We start from the raw sequence: 20,052 nt of genomic DNA, 5'->3' as shown, positions 1-20,052 counted from the left end.
TTTTTTTTTTTTTTTTTTTTTGTCTTGTAGCTATATTGAAACAGTGAGAATTTTGACATCAACAGACAAGACCCCATTTTTCTTGGCCGGTGGAAATACATTTTATTGTGATCAACATTAAACTGTTGACTGAGCCGATACTCAAATTGATCCTGAACCCAAAATATTCCTTTAAGTGTAGATCATATGAAATGATCTATGATCTACGATGAAGTTTTAATGATCTGTAAAGTTCTGGAGAAATGTAATTAAATACATCATTATTTATATTTTACTTAGTAGGCCTAGGTGTTACCTACTGTACATTAGTAGGCATACATCTGCTTTCTTAATTGCTGATGGTTTGTCTTGAAAAAGCAGAGTAGTTTCATAATATTCATAACATGGATGTGGTAAACATTACTATCAAAGTACTGGAACTGCAGATGAGATACAAACCACAACTGTCCAAATTCATGAAAATTATAAGAAATTAATAAGACTGAAAAGTTTGTCAAAATTTTCCTAAGTGCAATTATTGCGAAGTTGTAAAATGTTTTAAATTATGATAGATTAATAAGCATGCACATGCATACCCATACCTCCAAGGCTGTGACATCCAAATGATAGAATCTAGCAAATGTGGATGGCGACAGCGGCACAAATCTTACCAATAGAAACCTCACTGGATCATGCCCAGGAGGAGGCCGTTCCTATGGGGGGATGGGCCCTCACACTTGTAAGTCTGCTGAGGCATAAGCCAAAGCTATGGCATTCGCTATCCAGCAAAAAAGCCTCTGCTTTGTAACTGGCAGCCCTTTAAGGTGCCTTCCAAAGCCAACAAAAAGCTGCTGCGACTGAACAGGCTAGACTGCTCCAAATAAACTAAGAGAACATTAGGACCCTGCCCGCTGTCCATGACAGTAAGTGTTAACAAGGTGATAACCTTGGCTTTAAACAGTGTCGAAAACAAAAACTGTGTTTTAAGTGACAACAGCTGTAGCTCAGCCAAATGGAGTAGCTCGAAGCGAGGGCCCCGGAGGGCCCTCAGGACTACAATCAAGTCCCAGACTGGCACTGTCTGAGGGGCAAAGTTGATTCAATCTCTGGGCTCCCTTCGAGAACTTATTGATTAGATTGTGTCTGCTGATTAGAGGTCCAGCTTCGAGGGAATGATTCGCTGCAACAGCTGCCATATAAACTTTGAGTGTGGGCACATCTGTTATCCAACAACCATAAGAAGGTTGGTACGTAGGACACGAGAAAAGATAATACACTAACTCTGGGAACTAGGTCAAGTTCCTCCAGAGTGGGCCCAGCAAGAGGACCGTGTATTTACGTATCTCCCTTACCTGTTTGATGAAACCAGGGCTATCGGGGGAAGGCATACAGGCTTGCCATTGAGTTACAGAAAGAAAGAAAAAAAAAAGGTACTGTCACAAAGTTGTTGTTTGGCAAAATTAAAGCTATTCTGTGTTAAGTTAGTGCGAGTTAAATAAAACATCTTTATTATATTTCTATGGTAGAGGAGAACAGCCAAACCAAAAAGAAAACAAAGAAAACACAATGTAACATTCATGAAATCATAATGGAATGTGCACATGTGAGTGGGGCAGTGCTATCTAGTGGTCGCTGATGTCCTGTGGCTTCACTGCCTGTGGATGGCGAGCAAAAATCTAATGAATCAAATAGATTCTACTCATCAGAGACGTGAATGAATGCATGCATGTCGCCTGATCCACAAATGCACAATTTAATCTCTACATTCACAAATTATGATACTTTTTATACAAACGATGACATTTGTATTCACAAATATGTCTCTATTTGAACAAAATGCTGCACATTAATGTAATTCTTAAATCCGACATTAGTTGAAAATCATTTGTTTCAGTTTAGTGAGCATGTACACCTACATATATATATTATGTACACAGTACATGGTTAATTATGCATATATCTATTAATTATTTTGAGTCTAATATCATCCCATACAGGCAAAGAACACAGATGGTGCATTGGAGAAGGCACAGGACACCAGTGACTACCACCTCACTAAACAGGGAAAGCAAAGCAAAGATTTCTTTTTGAAAACACAGCAAGACATTGGTCAGTCAAATGATCTAGAAATGTCTTACCATGTATAACCATGTGTCCCTCCAGACATGTTTGAGATCCTGCAAATGCCTTAGTAGTAGAGTAAAGTAACATCTTGCATTAAAGAACTGGCAAATCTGGTGAAGTCCATGAGGATGAGATGCACTGGAATATGGAAAGCAGCTGGTTCTGGTGGAACCGTTTTTTTTCAAGGACACATCGTGAAACTTGTTCAGTTCATATAAAGATTTACATGTTAAAGAAATTTCCAGGAAAAGACTTATACTGTACGAATGTGAGAGGTTGTTTCGTTTTGCTCAATATATGTTAAAAAAATATGTTAAAAGTCCAATTTAGAAAGCTGGGGATGGTGACCTCTAGTGGTGAAATGTAGGGCATTGCAGAGATGATAAACCGATATTATGTGGCATTAAATTGAATAAATTATCTTGCATTTAACATATGTAATTTCTAAAACACCATAAAACTATGCCAACTTTCAAATTCAGTAGGACTCTAATATTAGGTGATCATGAATTTCACATGAGGTTGAAAGATTTCCTCACACAGTTTCACTGCATAACCAAAAAACTAAAGCCATTTGGTTTGAAAGTGACTCTGTATAAGATGTGCTTCACACATCGCTTCATTATAGGCAATAGACAATCGCCATTTTTGCGGAAATTTTGCTGATGTGACACCTTTAACAGCTCTAGCTTTTTTCATTTTCAGTGTCCCAAATAAAAATGGCAACGAACGGCTTGCATTGTGTTATACAATATCAAAATAACCAGCTTTTGTTTTTTGTTTGTTTGTAATTAAGCAGACCACAGACATACTTTATTACACAATGTAATTAAATAAAGAAGCTTGCTAAATTTTCATGAAATATAGATTTACCATTCAAAATTAAGACGTACACGTCATTTTCTTGTACTTAAATGTTAGCTCTAGCAAATTGTGATTTTTAACTCATCTTTGCACTTCATAATAGTAAGTAGGGCCTATTGCAGATTTACACATGATACATAATAGTATGGAGTTCAATGTTGAAAACACTAGTCAAGCTGTGAGCAATGCAAACATGTGGTTGCAATGTCAATGACCTCTAATAAAAGACATGAAGCTGGTCCTTATTTTTTAGAGGTGCTGGTCATATAATTAGAATATCATCAAAAAGTTTATTTATTTCACTAATTCCATTCAAAAAGTGAAACTTGTATGTTATATTCATTCATTACACACATACTGATATATATTAAAATGTTTATTTTTGATGATTATAACGGACAACTAAGGAAAACCCCATTATCAGTATCTCAGAAAATAAGAATAACTGTTAAGTTAATAACTTGGGGCTCCTTTTGCCTGAATTACCTCAGCAATGCGGCGTGGCATAGAATCGATCAGTCTGTGGCACTGCTCAAGTGTTATGAGAGCCCAGGTTTCTCTGATAGTGGCCTTCAGCTCTTCTGCATTCTTGGGTCTGGCATATTGCATCTTCCTCTTCACAATACCCTATAGATTTTCTCTGGGGTTAAGGTCAGGCGAGTTTGCTGGCCAATTAAGAACAGGGATACCATGGTACTTAAACCAGGTACTGGTAGTTTTGGCACTGTGTGCAGGTGCCAAGTCCTGTTGGAAAAGGAAATCTGCATCTCCATAAAGTTGGTCAGCAGCAGGAAGCATGAAGTGCTCTAAAACTTCCTGGTTTACTGCTGAAACCCATGTCTTATATACGTCTCTGCATAGTGGTTCTTGAAGCACTGACTCCAGCTGCAGTCCACTCTTTGTGAATATCCCCCACATTTTTGAATGGGTTTTGTTTCACAATCCTCTCCAGGGTGCGGTTATCCCTATTGCTTGTACACTTTTTCCTTCCCTTTGCCTCTCTATTAATGTGATTGGACACAGAGCTCTGTGAACAGCCAGCCTCTTTTGCAATGGCCTTTTGTGTCTTGCCCTCCTTGTGCAAAGTGTCAATGGTCGTCTTTTAGGCAACTTTCAAGTCAGCAGTCTTCCCCATGATTGTGTAGCCTACAGAACTAGACTGAGATACCATTTAAAGGCCCAGAAAGAAGTGAGGTATTCACCACTTCTAAGAGATCTGCTTCTAAACAGTTAAGCACACTTTTGAAAAATTATTTGAGAAGTTTGCCAAGATAACAGTTTGACGATTTAAGGTGCTGTACTATTTCTTCCAAAAAGTTGCTGTAAATTGCTTCAAAGACAGACATGGTAACTTCTTTTTGAAATCAAGACTTTTTCTTCTCAGCTCTTGTTGTCAGTAACACTGATAGTAAGATGATATAAATTGTGTTACTTCTTGTTATCTTTATCAACTGTTACACGAAAACACAACAAACAAGATGATAAGATATGCATGTCTATGTGTGGCTTTGGATGACAGAGTATAGAAATGGCTTTTGTATGTATTTGTCTTGTGACTATATTGAATACAACTGAGTCTTGTAACATTTACAGATATTTCCCCAAGTTATTTTGATTATAAGTATGTTGTTGACTGAGCTCAGCTTTTCTGAGATCTAGTATAAATCATATGTCTAAAGGATTTTTCTAATGATTTTTCTAAAGTTCTAATGATCTGTGAAGTAATTAAATGTACGTTTAATATTTTTTTACTTGGCTGGCCTACATTTTTATTTGAAGTATCTTCTTAAGAACATGCTGAAAAAAGCTTTTACCGTCATGTTTTAATGTAAAAGGTTAAAGGTTTTTAATATCAAAATACATTTTCTGGAAAATGTTTACTGACGTTTGTAAGCATTTCAACTTTCAAATAATCATGTTCATCATTAGGTAATGCTGAGCAAGTTCATTAGTAAACATTGACAAGAACATTATCTCCTATTTCTAGCTATGTGAATATATTAACTAAGCATTATATAATGTTTGTTAATGATTTATAAATGAAAGTTATTATAAAGTGTTACACAGAACTAAAGGACTGACACAGATGGTAACGTAAGCACTCTGCAATAACAGCAGGACACAAGACAGATATAAAACCTTGCAGTATGGCAAACCTAATGGTTTTTGTACACATTAACTATGGTTTAGACTGCTTATATGTGACCCTGGACCACAACACTAGTATTCAAGTGTCAAATTTTCAAAATTGAGATTTATACATCATCTGGTTTATTAAGATTGGACAATATTTGGCTGAGATAAAACTATTTGGATATCTGGAATCTGCAAAAAATCTAAATACTGAGAGAATCTCATTTGAATTTGTTCAAATGAATTCTTAGCCAATCATATTATTAACAACAACAAAAAAAAGATACATTTATGGTAGGAAATGTACAAATAACTTCATGGAACATGATCTTTACCTACTCTTTACTTTTATCCTAAAGATTTTTGGCGTAAAAGAACAATCGATAATTTCGACCCATACAATGTTTTTTTTGGCTATTGCTGAAAATATACCCCAGTGACTCGTTTTGTCGTCCAGGGTGACATATGTTTGAAAGTAAAGTACAATGAATTAAAGATGCTATGACTAATAGTTTCCATTAAATAAGTCTACTTCTACTGGCTTTTTGTTGTTTAAGATTGAGATACAATTGAATTTACAGTTTTTGTGTGAAGTTCAGAAGTCAGTAAGTGTCCCTCAGGGTTTCAGTTAGCAACTATTTTTGTGGTTTTGTACGTTTCTACAAAATCCTTTATGTGTGATTTAAAAGGCCTGCAGCTTGAAGCCACCAAAGACATCTTCCTCTTTTCTCTTGCATGTAGAGCATGCAGCTGAATGTAATTCATACAAGCAACCTAAGCCTTACTTTGTGATGCTGAAGCAGGCCATTAAAAAAAAAACAGAGAGAGGAAACTAACAACTAATCTCTAGTGGTGAGCTTAGTGTGTTGAATAGATTCTTTTATGGAGTCAAGAATCTTATTTATGAAAATGATGCACTGTGTGGTTGCAACGCAGTCCTTTTGTTAGTTAAACATGGTTTTAACTCAACATTGCCGTGTAAGCTGAACAAAATTCCTACTCATTTCAGCAATGTGCAGCAGTCAAGACAAACTCATCAGAGATGAGGAATCCACCACAGTGGTGTTGCTCAGAAATCTGAATAGAAACCATGTAGGGTCTGGAGTGGGGTTTTGCTTCTGTGCCGTTCACTATGCCCACATGAGCTAAAAGAGATAGCACGGTTAGTTGTCTTATTCACCAGATTGATCAGTGTGCAATTTGACGAACACTATATAAATGTGAGGATGGGTGGAGACATTGAGCTACCTGCAGGCCTTTTTTTCTCAGCTTGGGGTGTCAGTAACACTAATAGTAAGAAGATATTATTTGTGTTACTTCTTGTCATCTGCGTAAACTTTTATATGAAGCCACAACATACCAGAAATAAGATACTCATGTGTGCATGTAGCTCTGGATGTCAGAGTATGGAATTGGCTTGTTGCATTTATTTCTCTTATGGCCATAATGAAAAACTAAAAATTCTAAGGCCATCTTATTTTTTAATAAAAAATTATTATTACTATTTTCATTGTGACTGGTTTGATGGGAGTGCTTGACGTCATGCTTTAATAAAGTTTTTTTTTTTTATGTCAAAATACATTTTCTTAACCCTTTATATTTTTCAAGGATTGCTCTCTTGATGCAACATGCACAATCTGCATTTGATGATCCCTAGATCCTTCAATTAATTACTATAAATTTGGCATTCATGAGTTTATCTGCCCTAAAAAATATATAAACATAGACCCTCCCAAGCACCTTAAAGACTTTTACAGCTGTATGCACAGGCATGTCTGGCAACTAGTGGCTTGTGGCAAATGCTACTGAAATTTTCAGAACATGATGCAGTATCATGTAGCACCTTCAGTGGTAACTGCCAAAGCATAATGTACTGTACAACCCCAATTCCAGAAAAGTTTGGACAAAGCCTTACTTTGTGATGTTGTAGCATGCCATTAAAAAAACTGAGAGGAAAACTGACAACTAATCTCCAATGGTAAGGTTAGGAAATTGCAGAAGTTGATTGTTAGTCTTATTTTTGTTGCTTTTATTTTACACCAGTCTGAAAATGACCATTCACCATGTGCAGTGCATGTAAAATTGTATGGTGGTGACAATGAGGACACTTTGATGCTTGCCATGTGATACTTTTATTGAAAGTAAAATTTTAAAGAAATATTTAAGAAAAAAAAAAATTCTTCTTTTTTATATTTTTCGAATGATTTTCTTGATCCATGGAAGATATGCTGAAATCTTAGTGTACACATTAGGATACACAGGTGAATTGCAGAGATTCAAGTAACAAAATGAAACAACACCAACTGCAGTGTCTCCACAAACCAAAGGCCCCCCAGAATCTCCCTGATAAAAACATCAACGCATACTGTAACTCAGTTAAAACAGTTCATGAATTAGTAAAGTCTATGGATCATCTTATTTACTTACATAGCAGAATCCACCAGAGCCGTGTGTACACATCATCTGTGAGACTGAGTAGATCTCTCCCCACTTCTTGAAACATTCTCTGTTGTCTATTATATACACATCTGCCTCCATTAGAAGACTACTCCGTGGGCCATCAGTCCAAAGTTTTCCCCAGCCAGCAACACTACAGAGAGTATTTGCCTCAATATCTTCTCCTTTCTTTGGCAATAATATCCATTTAACATTGTTTAGTTTGACCTTTTTCTGTAACTGTAATTCAAAATTACAATTATTAAGAGAGAAATGTAATAATCTTTTAATACTGACTAGTGACCACAGTTGATTATACATACATACATACATACATACATACATACATACATACATATACATATATATATATATATATATATATATATATATATATATATATATATATATATATATATATATATATATATAGATTGTGGGGGGTGGGGAATTAAGAAAACATCTTAATTAAGTATTGTCCATTAGGCCTATGTCATAAAGAGATAATACAAGAAATAAATTAATTCTCATAGTGTGAGTCAGGTTTATGCTAGCGAATCTGATCAGATATAGTTTTTTTTATTTTTATTTTTTATTTTTTTTACAGCTAAACAGGTTGTTACCCTCAAAAGCATGATGTCATTCCGAACAGGACGGATTTTGTAGTCTGGATGTGGGATGTACTTCTTCACTCCGATGCGGTTCAAAGTCTTACTTTTCCTTAAGTCATGAGCACCGACCACAACTGTCAGAATCTGAGATCTGTTGAAAGAGTGTATTGGAAAGATTGATTCATTGAGCTAATTTATGAAAATGATACACAGTATGATTTTAGTTTGACTTCGAATTCCTACCCATTCCAGCAATGTGCAGCAGTCAAGACAAACTCATCAGAGATGAGGAATCCACCGCAGATGTGCTGCTCAGAAATCTGAATAGAAACCATGTAAGGTCTGGAGTGGGGTTTTGCTTCTGTGCCGTTAACTATGCCCACATGAGCTAAAAGAGATAGCACGGTTAGCTACTGTGTCCACCAGATTGATCAGTGTGTAGTTTAATCAATCAGTCTCACCAGTGAAGGTCAGGTGTGGCAGCAGAGAGGCCAGCAGAAGCAGAGAGATGATGGTCATCTTGAAGACAATCAGTGAGCTCTCGCTGGCAAAAACTGTATAAATATACTTTAAAGGGGGGTGGAGACATTTATCTGGCCATAAGTCTGCATAAAATGTGGAAATGGCTTTAAATGACTTAACTCTGAATAGTTTAGTTCAGAAAAACCAACAGTGTATGTTGCATAATGTCAGTTGCCACATTTTTTTTTTTTAATTGTTCTTTCCCACATAGCAAATGTCTTCTGGCCCAGATCCGGGCCACACAATGACTTTTCCCTCGGCCCAAGTACCGCAAAGAATGGCGGCTCGGAAGTGGCCCAGAACTGGATTAAAGACTAGGGCCACACATGGGCCATAACCAGCCCAAATCTCAGCCAGTTAATCAGCCTTATCTGACCCTGATCTGGGCCAAAACAGGTTTCATTATTGGTGTCAGTTCTCAGCCTTAAGTAAACCAGAATCTCCAAATCTGAGTCACACCTGAGCCTTATATAGCCCAGACCGATTTTAATATTTAATATTATTACCTTGTATATTACTATGATTGCAATTATTCATTTTCTGACATGCTTTTAAATGTTAAGCCATGCATGGCACTACCAAAGGTGAGGATTTGTTTGAGCAAGTTGTTTTGGCAATGAACAAATTTGAATTGCCATTTGAAAAGTTAAGTGGCCTTGCGACAGATGGAGCTCCTGCCATGCTTGGCCCGCAAAAGGGACTAATTGCATTGGTCAAAAAAGAAATGAGTCATCTCAGGCTTGATCCAAGTGATTTAGTTGAAAGCCACTGTATCATACATCAAGAGAGTTTTTGTGCACATTCCCTGAAGCTTCACAGTGTAATGAAAACTGTCGTTTTCACCATAAACTTCATCAAAAGCAGAGGGCTAAACAGCCGCCAGTTCAAAGAGTTACTGAGTGATCTTGAGTCTGAGTATGGAGATCTGGTTTACCATTGTGAGGTGCGATGGCTGAGTCGTGCAGATATGCTCGCACGCTTTTACAATTTGAGGGAAGAAGTAAAACAATTCATGGAGATTAAGGGAAAACCTGTTGTGACAAGTGGCTGTGTGATTTGGCCTTTATGGTGGATATAACCAAGCACCTGTCAGAACTGAATCTCAAACTCCAAGGTCCGAACCAGCTTCTCAGCTCTCTGCTTTCAAACGTGAAATCATTTGAGGTGAAATTAAAGCTGTGGCAATTTCAACTAGAACAGGGTAACATTGTGCATTTTCCTACTCTAAAAAAACAAAAGCCTTATATGACAGCTGAGTATGCTGGTGAGTGTGCAAAACTGATCAGGCATTTAAAGAGAGGTTTCAGGACATGAAAAGTAAACAAAATGTACCAAAGATTTTGTGGGACCATCTGAAGTACCTGACAACCTACAACATGAAATAATTGAGCTACAAAGCAATGACGAGCTCAAAGCGAAGTACAACAACCTCCCTCTGCTTGAGTTCTATAAACTGTATGTACACTCTGAAGATTTTCCCATTCTGAGGAGACATGCGCTGAAGTTTGCATCTCTGTTTGGGATGACCTTCTGCTGTGAGCAGTTTTTTTCAAAACTGGCTCTTGCAAAGACTCGATTCCGCTCAAGCCTGACTGATCAAAACTTGGAAAACCAGCTGCGAGTAGCTTCGTCAACACTGCCATCTGACATCAGAGGCCTGGCCAAAGAGAAGCCGTTTCAACCATCGCATTAGAGAGGTTAGTGATATATATGTTCAGTAATTTAGTGTGGCCCTTGAAGGATGTTAGAAAAACTTAAATGGCCCTTGATAGAAAAAAGGTTCCCCACGCTTACTGTAAAGGCATCTGCATTAATTATTCTGGTAAAACTTGTGCAATGTTTGAGCACAGTTTATATTACCACTTTTACAGTCATTTTAGGGTTTATGGCATTGCCAAGGAAATACAGTTATAAAATTAGAGATACATAGAAGCGTTATTTTTTTGTATGCAAGAAAAGTGTTAACACATTGTTCCCATCTTGTGGTTATACTACTAAAACAGTGAGTATTTTCATATTTTCTGGATTGGTCAGATTTACTTTCATTGATTGTAATTGTACACTTTGTACATTTCACTGTATCCCAGATATATATTTAACCTTTTCAGTGGTGAGTATAAAATATTCTAGCGGTCCCACCAGAATGAGTTTTTATAAGTTAATGAGTTTTCATTATTTTAGAAAAGTTCCCCTTACTGTTTCCATGAAGACACATCAGGCTTGTCATGTGACACACCGTGGCCACAATAACACTTGCATACCATGCCATGAACAATCTGATCTTACGATTCACAAGTACGTGTAAATGAGTGTTTTTTCATTTAAAAATCATCCTAAAAGATCTTGAGTGTGATTTGTAATGTGAGATGGGCTCCACCAGGTTTGTTCATGCTGCATTTCAGAGAGTCCTGTCAGTCAGATTTACAGCATGTGAATTTCTGTGTCTCCTGAAGAACAAGCAATAAGTTGCCGGTGAACTGGGAGAAGATTAGAGTGAACATTACAGTTACTTACACTATGTGCATATGATATGAATAAAACACATCAGCAAATCATGTGTTAAAGGGGTCATATGATGCGATTTAAAATTTTCCTTTTTTTCTTTGGAGTGTTACAAGCTCTTGGTGAATAAAGAAGATCTGTAAAGTTGCAAAGACTAAAGTCTCAAATCCAAAGAGATATTGTTTATAAAAGTTAACACTTGTCCACGCCCCCTGAAACGGCTCGTTCAAACCCACCCCCACATATCTACATTATTATGTGCATAACTCCGCACAGATGTTGACGTAAAGAAAGAAGGCGTACCTTTTATTCTCGTTGTAGTACTGTTGCTGCCACTGCCACCATGTCATATAGACGCTGATGCATAACATTTCCGTCTCAGGCTTGAGGCATTGAGGCTAATCACAATGCACTGGATAGCTGGCCAATCACAGCACACCTCGGTTTTCAGAGAAATGAGCCTAGTAAAAATCGACGCGTTTTAGAAGAAGGGGAATAGAGTTGAAACAAAAATGTACAGTATGTGGAAAATAATGTGTTTTTTTTTTTTTACCTTAAACAGCATAAACACATTTCATTACACCAAATACACTAAATAATGTTCTTTTTAGCACCATCATATGATGCTTCCATAGACGTGTGTGTTCTACAAAGTCTAAATGTATTGTTTTACTATTTTATTCAAGGGGTCATATGATGCGATTTACATTTTTCCATTGTCTTTGTAGTGTTACAATCTCTTGGTGCAAGAAGAAGATTTGTAAAATTGCAAAGGCTAAAGTCTCAAATCCAAAGGGATATTCTTTATCAAAGTTAAGTCTCTGCCACGCCCCCCTAAAATGGCTCATTCAAACACGTCCCAACATGTCTCTATGGGAGAATATTTGCGTAATGACACACAAATGTTCATGTAAAGAAAGAAGGAGTGGTTTCAGTAACCGCACGCAGTTAGTGTTGAAGCAGCCATGTCAGGCAGATGCTGCGTGTACGTACCTAGGCGAAAACAAAAGCACTTTATCTGGCCTTCCGAAAGTACATGCATTCAGGAATTATTGCAACTCTTTTCCTCTTTCGGGCTTGAACTGTTTGTAAAATTAAGGACACTATTTATTGTCTGTACATTTATTTTGAAAGTTGAAGCTCGCAATTATGGAAAGGGGAATTACATTTTCGACGAGTGTTTGCAGTGTTTGGCCAATCACAGTGCACTGGATCAATTGGCAAATCAGAGCATACTGCACTTGTGAGAAGGAGAGACTTTGTAGAAAACTATGCATTTGAGAGCGGCGGGCAATGGAGAACCTACAATAATGCACAGTATTTGAAAAATAATGTGTTTTTTTAACATTAAAGCATGTCAAAATATTCTGTTCCACCAAATACACAAAATACTTATCTTAAAAAAAAAAGCATCAGGTGACCCCTTTAAAGAAGTGGACATTTATTCTTTTTATATTATTATTATTTATTTATTTTTGCTGTTGGTAATCAACAATAACAAGTGCTATCGAGTCAGCTTAACTTGTATTGGATATAGCTACCTTTAAATACGTTTCTGCAACAATTATTTTGTACCGTACTGCAAGATTTGAGGCAGTTACAAAGTTAATTTTCAGTGAGTGTAGATAGTATTAACAAATGCAAAACTGGTATAAAAATGGATTTGTTGATTACACCGTGCCATTTGAACTTCCTTATATACAGGTTTGAACGGTTTTGTGGAACTGTTATAGTTTCAAGGGATTTATACCCAAGCTCTTCTATTGAATATAAAAACCCATACATGTTAAGCTGTATATGTGATGCTACTGTTCAAATGTATTGCTTTTCAAATGTTGCAGTGTTAAAATTGTTTTGAATTCAAAATATAATTCCTCAAGTTATTGTGTGAAAATTAGTCTTTTATTAATCAAAACTGTGTTGAAATCATACTTTGTGTGAAAAGGAATAAATTTTTTTTTTTACTGTTTTACTTCCTCTAGTGTTTATTTCAACTGGAAACTGTGGTTATTTGTATGTATAGGCACGTTTTTTTTTTTTTTTTTTTAGTTTTACCTACATGTATTTAGAGGCACGTATTTCCAGTGAGCCTACGTTGTTCTTAATTTGTACACATAATGCAGTTATATACAGTATATTTATAATATTTATTTTAACTCAATACATTTTTACTTGCTTTACAATTCTGTCCCAATCAAAGATGGTTTGTGTTGCAAAAGCAGAACAGTTTCACAATGTTCAGGTTAGGTTTAGTAAAACTTCACACTAATGTTTCTAAAACCACGTCTGAGCTGATAACCACAACTGTCCTGTGTTAAGGGTTTAGATGAAGAAGCATACTGAAGGTGCAAAGTTTGTAGTCAAGTCAAGTCACCTTTATTTATATAGCGATTTAAACAAAATACATTGCGTCAAATCAACTGAACAACATTCATTTGGAAAACAGTGTGTCAATAATGCAAAATGACAGTTAAAGACAGTTCATCATTGAATTCAGTGACGTCATCTCTGTTCAGTTTAAATAGTATCTGTGCATTTATTTGCAATCAAGTCAATGATATCGCTGTAGATGAAGTGATCCCAACTAAACAAGCCAGAGGCGACAGCGGCAAGAAACCGGAACTCCATCGGTGACAGAATGGAGAAAAAAACCTTGGGAGAAACCAGGCTCAGTTGGGGGGCCAGTTCTCCTCTGACCAGACGAAACCAGCAGTTCAATTCCAGGCTGCAGCAAAGTCAGATTGTGCAGAAGAAGAAAGTCTTGCTAGAAGTCTTGCTTCTAGTCTTGCTAGAAGTTTCCATTATATATATGATGAAAATGGATTGCAGCTTGAAGTCACCACATACGTGTTCCTCATTCTCTTCAATGTTATACTGACTGAAAAAAGGACATGCTTTGTTCGCTTTACCTCTGTTCATGTTCCGTTTTGTTGTGGCCAAGATATATCGTAAAAATAAGTAATGGCCTCAAGATCCAATGTTCAAGGAACAACATCTTTGGCCACGACTTCTTATATTAAGCAAACAATGTCCTTTTATCATGGCCATGGGTTTATGTGTGAACAAATCTCCATGATCATATCAACCTGTGATTATTAACATTTCATTTTGAACTGAGACTTTCAAAGTATCAAAATATGATCTCTAGGCCACAACTTCATATAACATGGCCATGACATGAGGATGTTGTTATCTCAACAAAATGATCTTTAGACCACAGCTCATTATTATGTTCTCATGAGTTAAAGGTGCAGTATGTAATATTGACAGCTAGCAGTTGATACTGCAGTCCAAATTCAAACTCAGTGATGGGCAGTAGTTTAACTAAATAACTTAGTAGTATGATGTTAGTTTTGCTCGACTCAGTGTCAGTAGCGGCAATCCACCTGTCACTTCCACACCCTTAATTATGCAGAATTTAAGGCTTAATATAATTTAAAATGATGAGTTATAAAAAAATCCTCAGTTGTCATGAAGGGCAAAATTTACAATATACAGTAGACAAAAATATTTTTTTTTTGTACCATGCTGTAAACATGTTTTTTTCTGCTTTGAAAGATGGACATTTTAACATGGGGAGTCTATGGGACTGACTCCCTTTTGGAGCCAGCCTCCAGTGGCAAATTGATGAATTGCAGTTTTAGTCACTTCCTTGTTGCCTTTAGGAGAGAGAGTGGAAGGTTGACGCTTGATTTGAGCTTGATTTTGGTGAAATGTTAATAATATAATGACACATGCAGCGATGCAAATGAACTAGCCTATCTGTAGGCCTATACATTGATATGGTAACACTATACAATAAGATTTCATTAATGTATTAATCTAACATGAGCAAACAATGAACATACATATATTACAGGAGGGATATTTATTAATCTTAGTTAATGTTAGATATTGAAAATACATTCTTTCATTGGTAGTTCACGTTGGTTCACAGTGCATTAACTAATGCAACAAACAACTTTTGATTTTAATAATCACTTTTGACTTTAAGTAAATGTTGAAATTCATGTTAAGGTTAATAAATGCTGAATTATTGTTCATTCTTAGTTAACTAACCTATTTAGCTAATGTTAACTAATGAACCTTATGTCACGGCGCGGTAGAGACGGCGCCGTGGAAGAAACAGGGTCTGGGTCCAAATGCAAGGAAATATCACTCTTTAATAAAAGAGAACAAAAAGGCCAACACGGCAAAAACGAAACAGAAACAAATGACAAGCCAAAACACGAGTAACAGGAACCACAGCATATACAAATGACAACTAATGCAACCAGACAGAGTGGTGTGTGAGACTAAACTATATACTCGTGAACAAATGGGGAACAGCTGTGTGAGGGAGTATGTGCACAGGTGCTCCACGGCGCTCCGCCGCTATATGAAGGCCGGAAGCGAGCCCCACCTCCTTACGGGAAACTCCTGGGCAGGTACCCCCACCCTGACAGCTGAGCCACTCAACTGGAGAGCCAGGTTGATGTAACTCTCCAGCATCTCGTTGGGGTGCCAGAATGGCATAAGGGACCTGAAGGGCTTGGTTAGTCCTCCCCAGAAGAAGACCATTAGACAGGTCTTCTCTGTCGCCGACAGCCGGGCCGCCCCCACGAAGTCCCAAGCATAATCCTCGATACTTCGCTCTCCCTGGCGGACATCGAGGAATCTCCCTGCTGGATCCATATTTGCTGGTTGCATTCTGTCACGGCGCGGTAGTGACGGCGCCGTGGAAGAAACAGGGCCTGGCTCCAAATGTAGGGAAAATATCACTCTTTAATAAAAGAGAACAAAAAGGCCAACACGGCACATACAAAACTGAAACAAATGACGGTGACAAGCCAAAAAACGAGTAACAGAAACCACAGCATATACAAATGACGACTAATGCAACCAGACAGAGTGGTGTGTGAAACAAAACTATATACTCGTGAACAAATGGGGAACAGCTGTGTGAGTGAGTATGTACACAGGTGTACAGAGTGAACCAGGTGTGTAGAGTGAATTTGTGAGTGGGTGAAGGTGATGAGTCCGGAAAATGGAAGTGGTGCCATCTGGTGGTGAGAGGGAGGACCACCGGGTCCGGACTCATGACACCTTATTGTTAAGCGTTACCCTGTCCCTTTGTGTAAATGTAACTATTACAATAAAGCTACAATACCAACTACCAATAGGAGGTTTCTGCCCAATAGCAAAGTGTACAATATGAGGTAAATCTGGCCTTGTACATGATTATTTTTGTTTGCCAAATTGGTTTGGAACAGTTGTTGAATAAAAAACTAAACAGAACTATTATGCCAGTTTATCTGCTTGACTGACAGTTTTATTGATCACTAAGAGAGCACTGACTTGGTATGGTTCAGTATATATATATATATATATATATATATATATATATATATATATATATATATATATATATATATATATATATATATATATATATATTATATATATATATTATACTGATTTATATGTTTATATGGCCTCAACATGTTATGACATCTGGTGGTGAGTTGCAGAATGTTTTGTACTGTAATCAAGGTCCTCTTGACACTGTTATATTTTTCATGTGTTGAAAGCGCAGTGGATAAGACACATGCCTTTGGTGTAAGTGACCCGGGTTCGAATCCACTGTGAGACACCAATGTGTCCCTGAGCAAGACACTTAACCCCTAATTGCTCCAGAGGCGTGTAACCTCTGACATATATAGCAATTGTAAGTCGCTTTGGATAGAAGCGTCAGCGAAATGAAATTAAATGTAAATATTCAGGTCAAAAGTTGAAATCCTTAGTTTCTTCTATCAGGTATACCTAAAAGACTTCAGAAGTTAAGTTTTTGCAGTTCAATACTCTTTTACCCTATGTGTTGTGAACAGGAAATATACCATCTCCTGAATCAATGTGGTAAAAATATCTTATCTGCAGGAAATCAGAATTCTGGGTAAAAAAAATAACCACTCATATTTACATTTTTCACTTTTCTTTACTTATTCACCCATTGCCACTAAAACTGTGTCGTGAATGACTGTGCAAAGTCTTCCCTCTGCTGATCACTCTGTTTCTCACTCATTTCTCAAGAATACTGCACTCAGTGAGGACATTGTTATTTTCACAGTAAAAGCCAGATTACAAGTTCTTCCAACTAGACTCAACCTTTCTATCTGGTTTCCTACAGCTCAGGTTCCTCACTGTCTGCATCACACTACAGAACAGATCACAGAAACATTGCCACTAAATCCTGAATGGCTGTCATGCTTACAAAGGAATGTACATAGCACACCACGACAGAATAGTGGACTTGATAGTGAAAGAAATATCAAACTATTTACCATCTTGAGTAAGAATATTCACACATTCTTGTGTAAATTCATCCATGTTTCAACATCTGAACAGTAACTCTGAAATCTTTTCTCATCTGTCTGCTAACACACCAGATGTTCTTGTGATTAATGAGATAGTGTTTGTTTTGGAGGTTGCATGCACCTTTGACTCTAGTATGGAGGAAGATTTCATGACTAAACCCATTAAATTCCATTCCCTCCTAAATACCATTTCAGAAATAGGTTATCGAGGCTGATTATTTGATTTTATATTTGGCAGTTTAGGACACACACACAGGTTGGTTGTAAGAGGCCTTCAACAGCTTGGGATGCCCAAAACGAGGGCCAAACGCATGGCAAAGTACTGTGCACTGTCTGCTATTATAAGCAGTCATCATATCTGGAGGAGACGCTGTTATTTCTATCCTTTAGAACTGAGTGTTATGCTTAATATTGTAATGACCTGCTGTATGTCACTGGTCCATGATCTTATACATGTATTTAACTGCATCTATAATATTCATGTCCTTGTAAGTTATTTATTTTAAGTGGAGTAACATAAATCGTCAAAATGTGTGTGTGTGTGTGTGTACACTAACAGCCACAACTCTCTTTCCAGTAGTAAAAACAGTAGATAAAAAAAAAATAAAAAAAATTATATATATATATATATATATATATATATATATTCTCACCTGTGATCAAGACAAGTCAGTTTTTAATTTAACTTTATAATAAAAACAACACGTCTGGCAGAAAATCTATTCTATATGAGACTCTTAGGCAGAGTTTCGCTCTATGCATGAGGGGCACCCAAGCACCAAGACGAGCCACAAGCACTTTTTATATGTTCTACATTTCATGTATTTATGTAACACTTATTCTACATAATAATTACATTTTGAATGAACAATAACTCTTGTAAAAGGAGTAAAAACTGGTGTACAAGGAGTTAAAAAAACAAATAATAAAAAAAATAAAAAAAAACAAATGCAGAAAAGACTCTTTATCCGAATTGCATAGATTACTAAGAAACTTGTTTCTGATGTAGCCGAAACTAATGGCCAGCATGAGTGTAAACTGCAGTAGAGTTTGGATATTTGTTCTTCCCTTTCATCTTTAAGTTTCTCAAGATTGATCAGTGATGCGATTGCACATTTCACAAGATCCATTTCAGCTGTCACAAGCTGAGGGAGAAAGTTAAGGCTTGCGTACATGTTTAGTAGAGCACCTGAATACTGCGTCACACGCCATACTCGAGACTAACACTTCATCTGAAAATCTCCTGTCCAATTCAGCCAGCAGTGACTCAGTCCATCGCATTTTTATTTGTGGGTTTATTAAAAAATACAATGAATTTACATTATTCAGTTATCTTGCCAAAGCAGGAAAATAATAAAAAGAGTCTTCTCATGAAGACCATCTAAACAAGTTAGTAATTTATTTAGCCCAAAATATACTTAATCAATCCACTACAATAATAAGATAATACAAATAAAATGAGAAATATTAATTATTTAATTTTTACTTTTTATTCATAGCACACACACACAAAAAAAATCATAATTGGCTGTCATCTGGGGGGAAGGGGGGGGCAGCTTTTTATCAGAACTTGTTATTGTGTTTAATGTATTTGGCCTAACCTGATTTTACCAAGTGAGACATGTTCCTGGGACAACATCGTTGTTGACCCTGGAACGACATTGTGATTAACCAATCAGATTTGAAGAACCAGTTTATAGATTTTGTGAAGTTTATGCTTAAAATCAGTGTTTGGTGCTTGTACATCAGTGTCATTCATCTATCATTTCCTCTGATTTTAGGGATTACTCATGGTTAAGGTTAGGTTTAGGTATAGGGAAATGGTTAAGAATATATTTTTGGAGTAAAATGTTGTTCCAGGGTCAACAAAATATGTTGACCTAGGAACACATCGGACTTGGCAAAATCAGGACGTGCATGTATTTGCACATGTACAAGAAAGTTATTCCTGTGATTTAAGGCAGTGTTCAGCTTATTCACTTCAGTCTTGAGTGTTACAAGATCCTTCAAAAATCATTCTAATGTGCTGAATTGATGCTCAAGAAACATTTATTATTATCATGTTAAAAACCATTGTGATACTTGCGGAAACTTATACATTTTTAAGGATTTTTTATGAATAGGAAGTTTAAAAGAGCAGCATCTCTTACTGACCCCAAACTTTTGAACAGTGATGCATATTTTCATCCTTGCATAGTCTGTGTGAATACATTTTTGTTATATTCAGCAGTTTTATTTCATTCTATAAATGTTTATCGTGATTGTCTTAAAAAACCATTAACAGTCTGCAGTATCACATCTGGTTTAATATGTTTATTGAAAGAAGATTTGATATCTATATCTTATTATGCATTTTATCCATGGAATATATGCTGAAATCTTAGTATAAACGTCAGGTAGCTTTGGTGAATTACAGAGATCAGGGTGACCAAAAGATGTGACACCAACTGCAGTGTCTCCACAAACCAAAGGACCTCCTGAATCCCCCTGTTAAGAAACAGATCAGTCATACGTGATAAATGAAAATA

At 36.6% G+C, this 20,052-nt stretch overlaps 1 protein-coding gene across 2 annotated transcripts in view; it reads right to left on the bottom strand.

Annotated features, from left to right (window-relative positions):
- LOC113079833 (granzyme B(G,H)-like) overlaps positions 1-8,911 on the bottom strand; it is a 39,559-nt gene extending 30,648 nt beyond the window's left edge. Inside the window, exons 1-5 of one of the 2 annotated variants that reach the window (XM_026252059.1) lie at positions 8,609-8,911; positions 8,391-8,535; positions 8,160-8,298; positions 7,528-7,776; positions 7,236-7,443 (exon numbers count right to left, since the gene is read on the bottom strand). In XM_026252059.1, coding sequence (XP_026107844.1) covers positions 7,288-7,443; positions 7,528-7,776; positions 8,160-8,298; positions 8,391-8,535; positions 8,609-8,666 — 747 coding nt within the window. In that variant the 5' untranslated portion in view covers positions 8,667-8,911 and the 3' untranslated portion in view covers positions 7,236-7,287. Of the gene's footprint in view, positions 1-7,235; positions 7,444-7,527; positions 7,777-8,159; positions 8,299-8,390; positions 8,536-8,608 lie in introns of those variants that run through there. The other variant, XM_026252058.1, reaches the window with a different exon arrangement.
- Positions 8,912-20,052: the final 11,141 nt, after the last annotated feature.

Source organism: Carassius auratus, unplaced genomic scaffold, assembly GCF_003368295.1.
Source record: "Carassius auratus strain Wakin unplaced genomic scaffold, ASM336829v1 scaf_tig00029436, whole genome shotgun sequence".
NCBI lineage: Eukaryota > Metazoa > Chordata > Actinopteri > Cypriniformes > Cyprinidae > Carassius > Carassius auratus.
The sequence above is the reverse complement of the archived record's forward strand: the minus strand, read 5'-3'. Positions and strand labels throughout refer to the sequence as shown.